A 14,946-nucleotide genomic window follows, 5' to 3' on the forward strand; every position below is an offset into this window, starting at 1 on the left:
ACTGGCAGGACTGTGGAAAGGAACCACCATACACTCAGCGTACCCAGCCACAGATTAAAGAAAGAAGAATGCTGCAGACTCTTGGCAGGTAGCTTCCCTACATGAATCAAGAAATGTGATCTTGACGTAGAAATAGGAATTATCTCGCACTGAACAAGAGATGACTTGGCAGAATCTGAGAAACTATAATCCCTGCATAATGCCCCACATAGACAGGGTTGCATTTTGCTTTAATGTTTTGCTTTTATGCAAAAAGTCCTAAATTAACAAAAACACTTTGGTGAACATCATTGTAAAATTGTTTGTGATAATTTTGTGATTTAAAATGCTTCAGGAACAACAATTAATATTATAAAGAAATCAAAACCTATGTCACAAAACACTTCTGATCATTATTTCAATGAGACACAGAAACATTTTCCATTCTCCTCAAGATGGGAACAGCTTTTCCTTTCAGGTTCTACTCATGTAAATTTTTCTTGTAAATTCAATTAAAACTACTTCAACATTCAAGAGAATTATAAATGCTAGCAAAAACACTACTGAAGTTCTCTAGCTCTTAAACTATGACTTTTCAGTGCTTACAGGGATTAGGAATGCCACCGAGCAATTACGGCCTGCAGGTAGGTAGGAACCTAAGTTACTACACGAAGGGCCCTGTGAGACTGCTTTCCTTGCTGACTCCAATTTTCAGGCAGCACATTCATGCATGGGATGCACCTTTGACAGGAATTTTGGCTTAAGGAGCCCCAGCTTGTGCTGCCCTCAGTGATGCTTTTCAGTCCTTCCAACCACATGCCTGGTTAGGCTGCACCTTGTATGAAATAAGGACACTGATCACAACCAAGAGGGAGATGACCTTCCTCCACTACCCTGTAATTCATTCTTTTTCTAGTTTTGTCCACCACATGGTGACACACAGAGCCTCCATGAGCAAGACTAGCATAGCGTGAAATAAGTGGCTAAGTGAGGACTGGGGAATGCTTAAGCAGCACTGTTGCCAAATACAGTGTGACCGTCTGAGACACAGGAAAACCTTGCTAAAGGACAAACCCTAATCTACACTGCTGACAAAACAGCAGCCATGAAAACTGCAGAGCTGTGATTTCACCATGAACAAGAACAGCCAACAGCTCTCTGCAGCACTGCACCTTCACTCAGTTTTCTCCCCTGCCTTTTCTTGGCTACCAGCCACCTCCTTTGTGCTGGCTCTGGTACTGATTGAAGCCTTCTCAGACCCTACTCAACACTAAGCCAGCAGAAAACCTTCCACTTGTTTTGGCTGGGTTATTAGCTTGCTGTTGGTGGGGAAATTAGTAAGGTAAGAAACAGAAAAAGGATCCTCTCTCTCCCATGATACTGAAATATTAAGTCAGCTCAGTGTCTCCTGGAATCACATTATGAAATTGAGAAACAACCCCCACAGTGTGACCATCATCACACCCTCCTCTGAGTGGAACGTACACTTCAGCTGGCTTTGACTATTAGCCTTGTACTGTCAAAAAGAAGCAAATTTGAACAGGAAACACAGCCCTATTTAGACTCCAGAAAGAATTATAGTCCCAAAACCAAAGTGTCTTAAACATGCATTCTCACCTAATAAAGATGACATGGAATAAAAAGAAAATATCACACATCCCATAAATCATTTATGTCCTGTTGAGATAGTCTTAGCAACACTCAGATGCTACAATAATAAAACCTGTGAGAATTTATTCAGAATAGAGTAGAATTAACCATCCCATCCACCACTCCAACCTTTCCATCTGAAATCAAGGTTGAGAGGAAATAAAATTACTTGAGAAGTAAGTCTATGTCTAGACAAGAATCCAGGAGTGGATATTTCAAGCTAAAAAATATCATTTATTTAGGATAAATATATTACTGCCTCTATTTAATTTGAAGTGGTGCTAATTTTAAAATAGTATGTGCTATGCTGAAACTTCCTAGATAACTGTATCCACACTCCCAAACTATCTGTGCATCTCTGGCAGTTCTCTGGCTGCAGTACACAGATTCTGCACAGACGTCATAGAGAATGAGAACCAGAGACCTCTAGTTTCTGCACCAGAAATATGCAGAAACAAGACTTCAATCTTTCTTTTGACACATACCAAACCTATATATCTTACAGTGAAGAGCATGGCAAAACCTTACTAGTGAAAACAAAAATGACAAATGAAGCAATTGCATAGTTGGAAAGTAAATGCTATGTCCTGACTTTTGTAACCAAAAGTGAGTGAAGCAACTACACAATCAGATGGCTCTCTGAAAACCACTACAGGCCCAAACAGCAAGCTGAACAGCTAGTGACTTACTGGAAACACTACTATATTTTTCTTCATTTCTGTGGGGTGAACTTCGGCAAAGAAGGCTTTGCAGCATAAATTTAAAATGGACAGAGTACGTTTTCTGCCTACTGGGGCAAAGTGTTCAAAAGCATTGTCTGTACTAAAAATTTTCTCTTGTGATTTTGGTTCTTAAATATCAGTCATTTTATTATTCAATTTCTCTTAAATAGGACTCAAAATTTATGTACCTCTCCCATTTGCTGTTCAAAAATTTGATGGGCCAGCTCCTCTATGGTTGCCATGATCTTTAATCACCAGAATTTCCTGTCAAAGAAAGGAAAGAAGATGCTTAACATCTATAGTCTCAAAAGTAAAAATATCTTGGGGAAAATATAGTTCACATAAGTGCGTTCACAGTTTTATGGAGATGATATCCCCACAGAATTTAAAGTTTGATTATACTCTATAAGTAATAAACTTGCTACTTGAAAGCTTTGTATTGTTTTATTCAAATAACTCACAGAGACTTCCTATTTTTCCTCTTCTGCTTTTCCAATGAGCAACAATATAGTAAAATTCCTGTGAGAACAGAGGTCTTTTACTGGCCATAACTTCAGCAGGGACATTATTTAACATCTTAAAAACCTGGAACATAGTTTTGTTAATGCAAATCAAGAGCAGAAAATCGAACTTCTTCTGAACTCATACAGATCTTTAATTACTAACAAGAGTGCTTGAAGGACAATTTTGTCCTTCAAACAGGATGCAGTACTTGGGACATAGAAAATAAGCGTTAAAAAAAAAGATGCTGTTTCATTATCAATACTGTAGCTACAAGCCCAAATCTTCATAAGGAAGAATTCTGTGGGGTATAACACATATTACTACATCAGTGCAGTATAAAGGATTCAGATGTATGCCTTGTTTATTTGGATATTGATATAGAAATATACACTAGGCAGTACTTGAAAGGAACATACACAAATTATGAAGTACCATATGAACAACTTTACTGACAACAGCTGTATTAAAAACCTGCAATACCTACTTCTTACTCTAACACTGGTTTTCATTCTTTAACTTTTCTAGAACTCCTAGGAACTACCTCCCCAGTTAATCACTAAACCTCTCCAATGAGCCATGCAAATAAAAAATTTAACTAATTTTTAAGCTAATTCTGCTCTTAAAATTGGAAAGAGAAATCTCTTTGGACTAAAGCAAGAACTACAGGCCTTGGAGGCATGCCCAATGGTACACTAAAGCCTAATCAACGTGTGAAAGGGGAACTACAGAAATATCTGGGCACTGTATACAATTCTTAATCACCCACTAGCATGCTGCATTATTAGTTAAATTAGGACAAAAGATGACAGGTATGCATATAGAGATGCGATACCGAAGCTTCTGCTGAGAAGTGTTATCTCCTAGGAAGATCTAGTATCAACATCCTTGCAGGAGCACTATTAGCTCACTTCTGCATCCAGTGAGCTGCAGCACAATCACTATTCAAAGCACTTAGAATTTTCAAGGCAGGTAATTTGTCTTATCAATATTTTCTTCTTTTAAATAAAATAGTAGCAACAAAATATTCCACTGTTTATATACACAGTGCCAGAAATGAGTGCTACTTCATTACAAAGTGACAAAAAATGGCTTTGAGGAATTAATATGAACCTGCTAGTTAGTTCTCCTAAATCAGAAGTGACTGCCCTCACAGCCAAGATATATTAGTAAAACAACAGCTTGAAAATGGAAAGTGACTTAAACTGACATGTTTTATCTTGGAGTAAAGCAGTGCAGGAATACATATGTATTCAACTATGATCCACCAATCATAGGGAAAATAGCTCTCAAAGAGGCACAAATCATTAGAAGTGAATTTTTGAAACTTATCTAAAAGAGATTAATTTGAATTGCACTTGCATGAATATAGGACTTCAAGTACACACACAAGACTGAATTCTTATGATGAAGAGGAACCTGGAGAAAAGGTTGAACCTGTCCTACCTCTTCCTGCTGTCTAGAACGAGCACAAGGAGATTCAACCTATGGATGCAGAACCAGCTGTCAAAGCTAGACAAATATTTGAGCTTGAGCACATGAGGCATACACACAATGGAAAGGGAATGCACTCACTATTATTGACAAGATTTACATATTAATGTAAATGGGGTTTTTTTACATTTTTTTTAGATGTTTTATTTTTACACTTGCACTTTCAATTTGCATAAACATTCAGAAGTAGGTTCTTTTGTGTGTTGGTTGCTTTATTTAATTTGGTGATCCCTAAACAGAAGGGCATTGACAAAATCAGTATTTGTAACAACAGTACTTTGTACTAAAATACCTTATTTTAAATCACCTCCAATAAACCATGCAAGTTTGCCCTGAAGAGCATGTATAACAATGAAAAAAATCACCTTCAATATTTCAATTATAAACTTTCAGACAGCATGTTGCATGCTCAGTTATTGAAATGGAGAGCTGAAATAGGTGTTCCTATCCCCTTTCCCATTTTTCGTATATAATCTCATCTCTTCATGCTCTGGCATACACATAATGCCTTGAGATGTCAGTTCAAGCAGCTGAACTGGCAGAAACTTCTTTCTTACTTGCAGAGACAGGGAACAGTTCCAAAAGCAGATTGAACAGAATTTACAGCTTACCCCCAGGAAGGAAGTCCTGATCACCCTGACCAAGCTGGGGTGATTTTGACCACACAGTGGGAAAATTCAACTCACTAAAAGAACAGAGAACTCAGCTGGCAGAAATGCACCAAACATCATCTAAGTAAACATACTGAACTGATTTCCTTTTTAGTCTCATTCATTCTATCACAGTCAAAGGGGAGAACATGTTGTTATAAGTCAAGAGAGGGAAAAAAAGCAGGAAGATTAAGGAGGAGGCAAACATCCATTTCCATTGTTGTTGGTGGGAAGCTGATAATTCAGTTGAAGTGCACCATGAAACTGTACCCTTTGCTTTCAGCCCAGCCAGCTGCCTGATGCAGCTCACTCTGGAGGCAGACAAGGCCACAGCCAGTCGAGTGAAGCAGCAAGGTCACCTCTCTGAGGAGCAACTATGTGTTAAGCTGTGCATCTTGCTCTGGGGACAGAGAAGCAGAATGGGTCAAGGAGAACTATCTACAAATTCTCAGCTACCTTTGGGACAGCTGCAAAAGGTTTTGTAGTTCATATTTTGCTTACCTAGGGTATCTATGTTACACTTCACATCAGGTATGCTTAGTCAAACTCTTTAGACATCCCTGCAAGGAATTAAGCAGAAAAAAAAATCTTCAGCTGTTTTTCTTCTATTACATAAATTTTAAAATTTAGCACATTTTTCATGTTTTTAAAAGCTTCTTTTCCTGAGTTACTCCAGCCAACATTCTCAGTGGCTGAATGGCTTCACATTAAATGGTAAGGCCAATGGCATGCTGGTCTGTATCAGCAATAGTGTGGCCAGTAGGATGAGGGAAGAGATTGTGCCTCTGTGCTCAGCCCTGGTGAGGCCACACATCAAATGCCATGTTCAGCTCTGGGCTCCTCACTACAAAAAGGACATTGAGGTGCTGGAGTGTCCAGAGAAGGGCAACAAAACTGGGGAAGGATCTGTAGCACAATTCTTATGAGGAGCAGCTGAGGGAGCTGGGTTGTTCAGCCTGGAGAAAAGGAGGCACAGAAGAAACTTATAGCTCTCTACAAGCACCTGAAAGGAATGAAGTTGCAGCAGGGGAAAAATTCCTTCACTGAAAGGGTAGTCAGGCATTGGCACAGGCTGCCCAGGCAAGTGGTGGAACTGCCACCCCTGGAAGTGTTCAAAATGCACATGTGCGTGGCACTGGGCTTAGTGGCAACCACAGTGGTGCTGGGTTAACAGCAGGACTCCATCTGTGAGGCTTTTTTCAACCTTAATGATTCTGACTCTAAGTATCATCACAGTCTGAGTTTTGATCTTCAATAACCAGAAGTGATCTTCAAGGTGTTCTCATCTATTGTGACTCTTCCTGATGTCAGAAATGCTCTTCTCCATGCTTGTCAAAGCCATGCCACACACCTTCAAAGGATACACAAGGCCATACATGAGAAATATTTATGGCTAATATAGGAAAGAAGTAGATTGAGTCAATTAAGTGACAGTATCTTCCTTGAGACTGCTCTGCTCTTCTTTCAAAATGAATGAGACAAATCAAAGTAAACCAAACTTTATTCAGATGCTTAAGACTGCTAATCACATTCATATTTCCTTTCTAAAGTTATCTAAAACATTGAAAGGATGAGACCTGGAATTCTACAAGACCAGAAACCATGACATAAAAAGCACATACTTTTAGGATCTTCTTTATAATGTCCAACTGTCAAAAGAACTGTAACAATATTAGTTATGAGTACAAGAGAGAAGGGAGAGCGACAGCTCCTACCAACACATCAAGCACTAAATTGTTTACAAACATTGCCCACATAATTTTACCTCATTTATATCTCACTTTGAATACTCTTGCAAAAATTATTTTCTTTGCTCACTGCTTCAACCAGCAAGCCTACAGCTGCTTATAACAAGTATTGCTCAATTGCTCTACTGCTTTCCCTTCTTCACATCAGATTTCAGATCCTTGCCTTTACTTTTACCACCAAGTTTCTGAAAAATGAAGTGTAATATGTGCTTTGTCCCACAGCCATTTAGCTAATGATACTGTCACAGCTTAAGCTCTTACTTCCTTCTCCAACTTTCTGCAGATCTACCATTAAGATCTGAAACACTGTAAAACTACAAAACAAACATGACCTTAAATTCTCCTTAAAAGAGATGGGTTGCTGACAACTATGTCAAATTAACATTGAGGCTGTCAACATGATTAGACCACAGCCTCTGCAAATGTCCAATGCATTCTAGTTTGGAAATCTTGTGTTCCCTTAAACTGTGATGATTCCTTTGTGTATTTTGTTATTAGTGGTAAATTTCTGGGGCCAGGGAAAAATCCCCTTCTCAGAAGATACTCAGCACAGAAAGGTTCTGCTTTTGTTGCTCTAGGTATGGAGTAACACAAATATCAGCATCTGTACTTATACTGATTGGACCTGCTTTACAAGGATAATCACTGTACTTGTTCTCAAATTTATTTCTTGTGTGTTTGGCAGCATTACTTGACATGTAATTAAATAAAAAATTAAGCTATTTTTAAAAACTCTGAAAAAAGTAATGAAGACACAATTATATATCAGTCACTTGCCCCTACAGTCAGTTCCCCCATTCACTAGAAGCAACATCTAAAAGCAGGCCTTTTGACAGAAGGCAGGCATTAGACTTCCTCTTAAATGAACTTAAAAAAATGCATTTATTGCTTTTCTCTTCAATCTTCAGACTCAAAATGCTACCAAAATCTTTTCGTATGGAAGTTACATGTTAGTTTATGCCCACAGTAAATGAGCTAGTGAGCCTTCTTGGCAAGAGTCAGAATTTTTAAATGCATCAGTATGATCAGTTAGTGTAAACTGGGTGGCTGTGAATCTGGCATCAAGTCCAACGGTGTGCTATTGCTACGTTAGATAAGCACTCCATAGGCTACCACGTCATTGGAAAACTTTCATTAGCTTGCATCAATTAAACCACTCCTCTCTACTTCTTCCTCAGTTTTTATGTGCCAGAATTTTCTCAGTGTTTTAGTCCAAATAACTTACGAAATAGTTACTTTTTAAAGTATTTCAGGCTTACTTCAACTGAAATGGGTCAGGAAACATTCCCATGAGAGCAGAGAGCAGATTTGAGGGCTGGCAGTCAGAAGCACTAGCCTCACCACTAGAACAGTTAAGTTATACCCAGAAGAGATCACTGTTCAACTCACCCTTCTCCAGGGACAAAAGTTATGCAACTTTAATTGTCCTAGTAGGAGGTTCCTATTAATAGTGTTTCAAAATATTATACCAGTGGAGACTAAGGACTTTAAAAGTAGTAGCATGAAGTATATTTCTTCATATTTGGATGCTTTATTTGATATAACGGGTAACATGTCTTGTTTTAATTTAAGACACTGTTGGTATAACTACCCCACTATCAAGTATCTTTATTCTGATGTAATATCCTTTAAACAAGTAAGAACAAACCAAATCAGCACGAAGACACAACACGAGAAAATTCTGTCCATTCCAAAGATCTTCAGTTTACCTTGGAAAAAACTGTCATACCCCTGGGCCAGTTTTACTGGTACAAAAACAATGCTTGTAAAATTTTAGAAGTATAACTTCCCCTGCTGGCACTGTTAGACCAGTTTGACTCTGTATGTACAGAATGAATAATGATTCTGCTAATCAGTATATATGGACTGTGTCTTAATACAGGGGTCTTTCCTAGATGAAATCAACCTGTTAAATTAATGAAGTTACACAAGTATGTTCTAGATACTTCAGAGGTACAGATACATTAACTAGTTATGACTGCAGAAGGTACTGGGAACTTTACTTTTTGTTCTCCTGTCAGTGTGCTGGTTTTGGCTGGGGTAATTTTCTTCACAGGAGCTGGTATGGGGCTGTGTTTTGGATTTATCATGAACACAGGGTTGATAATACAGAGGTTTTTGTTCTTTCTGAGCAGGGCTTACACATAGCCAAGACCTTTTCTGCTTTTTGTGCTGCCACACCGTTGAAGAAGTTGGGGGTGGGTGGCAGATAGAGCTGGGACAGGTGAGCAAAGCGATATTCTCTGCCATGTGACGTCATGCTCAGTACATAAAAATGGAAAAAAGAGACAGTGGAGTGATGACATTTGTCTTCCCAAGTAACCACTATGTGTGAAGGGGCCCTGCCACCACACTGGACATTCAGCCAGCTATCTGCCCTGCAGATGTCTGAACACCTGCCTGTCAATGGGATACAGTGAATTCACTCCTTGTTTTGCTTTGCCTGTGTGCAGCTTTTGCTTTCCCTATTACACTGCCTTATCTCAACCCACGAGTTTTCCAGCTTTTACCCTTCCCATTCTCTCCCCAGTTCCACTGGTGGAGGAGCAAGCCAGTGGCTACCTGGGGCTACACTATGACACACAGTAAAGACAAATACAGGAGGGTCAACACGACTTCTTAGGAAAGCTCAAAAAGTTAACGTAACAGAAAACTAACTGGAAAAGAAGAAACTTAATCTCCCTCTGAAGGCATACTGCTTCAATATTGAATGATTTCAACACACCTCAATGTCAACTAAGGATTTTAGCTCAGGTCATGATTTTGCGCTTACAGGTGCTCTGTACCTTAAAATGGAAACCAGTCCTCCTTTCCATTATCAAACTCATCATATGCTAATTAAGGATTCATCATAACCTAAGCCAAAGTTGTTTAATAAACTCCTACACATAAAATAGGATGCACTTAACAATCCCTCTATGATTAAACGTGCCTGAGTTAGTGCTTAAATAAGTAAAAGAATCTCCCAAGATTTCTTTACACTTTAGGGCAATTTTCTGCAATGTTTTATGGATAATAAATTCAGCCAAGGAATTCAAACACATTTGTGAAACAAGTGATGCTACTGTGCTCAGTGCTTCATACAGGAAAAACTCAATGAACATGACAAGCTAAAAGAGCTATTCTTGGATTATTATTCTATAAACCACATTGTTGAAGAGGGTAGAACAGTTGGCAGACTTCAAGGAGTAAGATTTCTGTATCAATGAACTCAGGAATATTTATGTAACTCTTGAAACCCAATTACACACTGTTTTTTATATTCATATGAGATCAAGATTTAGACAGTGCATATATATCAGACAAGTAACAACAGGAAACTGAAGCAGCTGGACCTGCAGGCAAGCAAGGGAAAATTAGATGCTTGCAAAAACATAAGGGAGTAATTAAAAGGCACACAGCAATACAGAAAGAGATGCATTTGTAGGCATGCCTGTGATATTAATTTAAAATCAGTGCGCTCACTACTTTTTCTTGTAAGCAAATGCTACAGTGGAAGGAAACATGAGAAAATATAATCACTAGGATAAATTTTCAGGTGACTGACAAATCATTCTTACAGTTTGGGCCACCAAAGGGATAGTCCCACTTTTAGGCCTTGGCTTCTGTTTCCTTTATCTTGGTATCTCTAGAACCTGCCCCTGAACCCCTGCTACAGGTGAGCTGACATAGCTCACTAGTCCCACAAACAACTGGGAAAGGAAGCAGGAAGAAAAGCAAGGGGGCTATCTGCAAGCTGAGTCTACCCACAGGAGCACTGGCCACATGCCAGAGCTAGATAAGGAGACAGCCACTTAATCAGGTCAACCTGCCCTGGCAATGTCAGCCATTGCCTGCATCTCTACCTGAAGCCTGCAAAAGCAAAAAACAAGAAAAAAAACCCAAACAGGTTCCCTGCACCAGAGTTGAAGCTGCACTATGAACCAAGACCAGGAAGCTCATCTGACTCAAGACGTCCCCATTCACTGGATTAGGTTCAGCCAGGTTCGTTCTAGCTGGCATACAAAGATTACACTAACACAGCACAGCAAGTGCAAACCCTTCTTTCCAAACACGTGGAGACAGTACATCCTCTGTGGTATAATTACAGTATTTCATTAGTATTTCATTACATTTTAGGAGAGTTAGCGTCACTGCTGGCTTTGCTCCACTCTGCATTTGCCTTCGTGGTTGTATAGCTGTAAACTCCTGACTCAATTCACCCAGCACCTAACAATTGTTACACATAACACAGGAAAAGCAGGTAGAAGTAGAACCAACACCACTCTTTGAAGAAAAGCCCACAATGTTACACCAGCTCATCTATAATGCCAGATTGGCCATACAAGTGTTATGCAAGATGACCATTTGGAGTATTCACTGAACTACAGCCACAGATGAGGTAGTTAATACATGACGGTACACTACAGAAACCAGCAAACCTCTTCAGCAGTACTACTACTAACACAACCCCTACAAATTTGCACATGTGCACATCCATAGAAGCTTCCTTCAGATAACAAAACAAAACCAAAAAACCAAACAAAACCCCCTACAACAAAACGAAGTTTTTCATACATCCTTCCAGTAAATCACCACTGCTACTCTCTATGTAAAATATTCTGGGACCTGAACTGATCAAGAGTAGCCCTGCCAGGGATTTGAGGGCTCTTGTGGATGAAAGGCTGAACAAAGCAGTCATCGTGCCTTGACAGCCCAGAAACCAAATGTGTCCTGGGGCTGCATTCAGAGCAGCATGGCCAGAGTGAGGGAGGAGATTCTGCCTCTCTGCTCTGCTCCTGTGAGAGTCCACCTGCAGTGCTGCATCAGCTCTGGGGTCCCCAGCACAGGAAGAACATTGACTTTTTGGAGCCCACAGGAGGCCACCAAGATGATCAGAGGGATGAAGCACCTCTCCTGCAAGGAAAGGCTAAGAGAATTGGGATTGTCCAGCCTGGAAAAGAGACCTAACTGCAGCCTTCCAGTACCTGAAGGGAGCCTACAAGAAAGATGGAGAGGGACTTTTTACAAGGGTATGTAGTGACAGGACAATGGGTAATGGCTTTAAACTGAAAAAAGTAGGTTTAGATTAGATATTAGGGAATTGTTTACCATGATGGTGATGAGGCTCTAGAACAGGTTGCCCAGAGAAGCTGTGGATGCCCCATCCCTCGAAGTGTTCAAGACCAGGTTTGATGGTGCTCTGAGCAAACTGATCTAGAGCATGGAATCCCTGCCCATGGCAGGGCAGCTGGAACTAGATGATCTTTACGCTCCCTTCCAACCCAAGCCATTCTAGGATCCCCTGTTTTCTTCCTTTGTTATCAACTGCATGGGATTAGATTTTGTAAAGAGGATGTGGGTGTATGGTTATGTGTTTGTAATTTTTTTATTTGTTGCGTTTGGGATTTTCTGAATTTCTATAAACATGTGAAAAGCACTCTGTAAAAAATCTTCATATTAAGTCCAATTAGAGAGTCATGTTGACACATTGTGCTGCTAATACTTCAAAGGAAACGCATTACCACACTAAATGGGGTAGTTCTCACACCACAAAGTTACTGCTAAATTATAAACAGCAACCTCAACTTATTTGGAACGAAATAACTGTTTATTAGAGCTAATATGACAATAGCAGAGTGTTTGGCTGCAGTTTTTTTGTGGCTTATTTTTTTTCAAGTTTCCACTTTAACTTCTGACAGAGGCATTCAAATGCTGAGCTTAGTCTAGCCTGGCTTACTACCAAGTTGAACAAAAGTAAATCAAGCTAAACAAATTTAAACAGCCTTTTAGAGAAGGCCTAGCAAAGTCAACAAAATGAATCTAAATATTGATAAAGAAAGGCAGTTCTTAGACAATTATTTTCAGGAAGGAATGTATTTCCTTACAAAATCTGCAGCATTGCATCTTAAGATACACAGGACTCAGACAGCACAAGCAATCTTCCAGTCTCAGAGAAATGGAATTTTAAAGAGTTTGATTTTACAAAAAATAAATCCTTTGTTGATTGGAGATTTTGGCAAGTAATGCAATAATCTATGGAATTAAAAGCTGATGACTGAAGGGTAAAAATATGGATAGGTCTGCATACACAAGAGTAAAGAGTTTAATTAACTGTACTTTTGCAGTTTTATCCATAAAATTCTACTGATATAATTCTGTTTTGCAGTAGGTTACCTTATGCCAATAATGTACAGGCACAAGTTTAAAGAGCTAAAAGCAGCTTGAAACACCACTGAGGAAGAAAAAAAAAAAAAAAGCTTTACCAGAAGGTAAGCCAGGTAGAGTTTAGTTTCCCCTGCTGGTCACTGTTGGTTGACTGCTGCAGCCTGTGTGTGACAAAAGCAGACAGCTGTGCCAGCCTGTAGCCCCACACCTTCCCCAGCAGGTTACTGCTTCTTCACAGGGGATGATCAGCCCACCACAGGCCTGAGAGCTCCCTGATCTGCACCAGCCAAACTAAGTCAGGTCAGCAAAGGTTACTATTAAAAGTGCTTAAGCCAGGATGGCTGCTGAAGCAGGACACACACAGCCTCTACCTGCTGCCACAGTTGCCAGCTGAGATCCACACTTCGTCCACCAGCAGAACAAACATGGACATGAAGTTTAGATGTGACACCACTCTATTCCTTACACACAGTTAACCTCCTTATTTAAGCAAGGGAAGTGCTTTTTTTTCAGGGTTTTTTACCCAAACATGAGACACAAATTACTTTCTTTAGGGAGACTGCTTTCCTTCACCAACTCTAGGGAAACTCCAGCAAATTCACTCGTTGCACAACCTTTACTTCCATAATACAATAAGCACAAAATAAATTAAAGCAAAAATAGAGTATAAGCATAGGGAACAAACTAATCTTACTATTTTAAATACGAGATTTCATATTACAGATGAAAGTCAGTTTTCACTGGACTAGCACATTAGCTATAAGCATTCTGGTGGCTGTATTTCACAAGAGAGCTATTTAACTGCATGCTACAGTATCAGTGTGGTTTTGTCTGATTTTGGTTCCCTGCACACCTGTCTGCTCCCCCTGACCTTTAATAACAGAATAGAACCATGAAGTAATTAATGTTGGAAGGTACTTTTGGAGGTCATCTGGTTCAACCCCTTTCTCCCAAAACAATGTCAGCTTCAGAGTTACACATTTTGCTTAGGGCTTTCTCTTCAGAGGCTAAGAAACTTAAACAGAAAAATTAAAGTAGACTTGAAAAAATCCACCAAAAACATAAAAGCCCCCACAAAAAACCCCAAATCTCCCCTCCTATTCCACAGTCTAGACTGGGATATGGCTATTCTTAAAGATATCAGAACTCCCATGAAAATTGTTCCCTTCAAGAGTACATTTTGCAAGAAAATACAACCAGAAAGAAAATCAGAAACAGAAAGAATTGAGGACAAACGTTAAAGCTAGTTTTCATCTACTGTGAGCTTCTTTCTGTAATAAGCATCTCGATTTGTGGTTGCAGAATACAGCAGACTTAGCAAGTGGTGTCCAACCATTCAGAGCAGTGCTCAGGAAGCGCAGAAGCAGCTGAGGATTGCACAACCCTCTGGGTGACCTCAGTTACACACGTGCACACATACAGCTGACCACCATCACATGAAAATACTTAGTCCTCTGATAAGAGAGGTTCTGTAGCATCTCTGGAGAAAGAGCTACAGAGAGAAGCAGGCAAACATTTCACAGACCTTGGGACTTCCCTCCGACAAGAGCAAAGTTGTACAGCAAGGAGCAAGCCACGGGCTAAATGCTCTGTTCGACATCTCATGTCACAGCTGCCAACCATGGACTAAAGGGGGTGGGGAGAATATTCATGGACTTATTTTCAGAAAAATGACTTACAGAAAAAGCCAAACAAAATTACAAAAAAGTCACCCGATGAAGGCTGCCTGAACTGACACAGAAGTTGTGGTATTTTCCTGTCCATCTGATACTTCTATTTCCACTTACATCACGCTGATTCCAAAACCAGGAAGCTGTCCTACAGAAAACTATTTGAACTTTTTCCCATCTTATTTTTTCATGACAAGTGTGGTTGCAACTCTTCCTGCTACATCACTTTCCCAAGTCCATTCTGCTGATATTAGTAGCTTCGAATCGGAGATTTCACAAAGAATTAATGCCTAACTTGGTTTTTCAGGAATCATGTCCACACACTCGTCTTGCAATAAAACCAGTATAAAGAGATTTTTTTTCCTTTTCCATTGCGTAAGTTCAC

The 14,946-nt window shown here is 39.6% G+C and overlaps 1 protein-coding gene across 16 annotated transcripts in view; it reads right to left on the bottom strand.

The window, feature by feature from the left end:
• The window catches only part of NR2C1 (nuclear receptor subfamily 2 group C member 1), a 45,895-nt gene that overhangs the window by 29,920 nt on the left and 1,029 nt on the right, over positions 1–14,946 (bottom strand). For 3 of the 16 annotated variants that reach the window (XM_085046716.1, XM_085046740.1, XM_085046720.1), the window contains exons 2-3: positions 5,498–5,556; positions 2,540–2,615 (exon numbers count right to left, since the gene is read on the bottom strand). The exons of 4 other annotated variants lie outside the window; for them this stretch is intronic. In XM_085046716.1, coding sequence (XP_084902842.1) covers positions 2,540–2,593 — 54 coding nt within the window. In that variant the 5' untranslated portion in view covers positions 2,594–2,615; positions 5,498–5,556. Of the gene's footprint in view, positions 1–2,539; positions 2,616–5,266; positions 5,286–5,497; positions 5,557–6,230; positions 8,189–10,304; positions 11,203–14,946 lie in introns of those variants that run through there. 9 more of the 16 variants (XM_085046733.1, XM_085046746.1, XM_085046739.1 and 6 more) reach the window with 6 other exon arrangements.

Source organism: Lichenostomus cassidix, chromosome 1Aa (genome assembly GCF_008360975.1).
Source record: "Lichenostomus cassidix isolate B80296 chromosome 1Aa, HeHo_3.0, whole genome shotgun sequence".
Classification (NCBI taxonomy): domain Eukaryota; kingdom Metazoa; phylum Chordata; class Aves; order Passeriformes; family Meliphagidae; genus Lichenostomus; species Lichenostomus cassidix.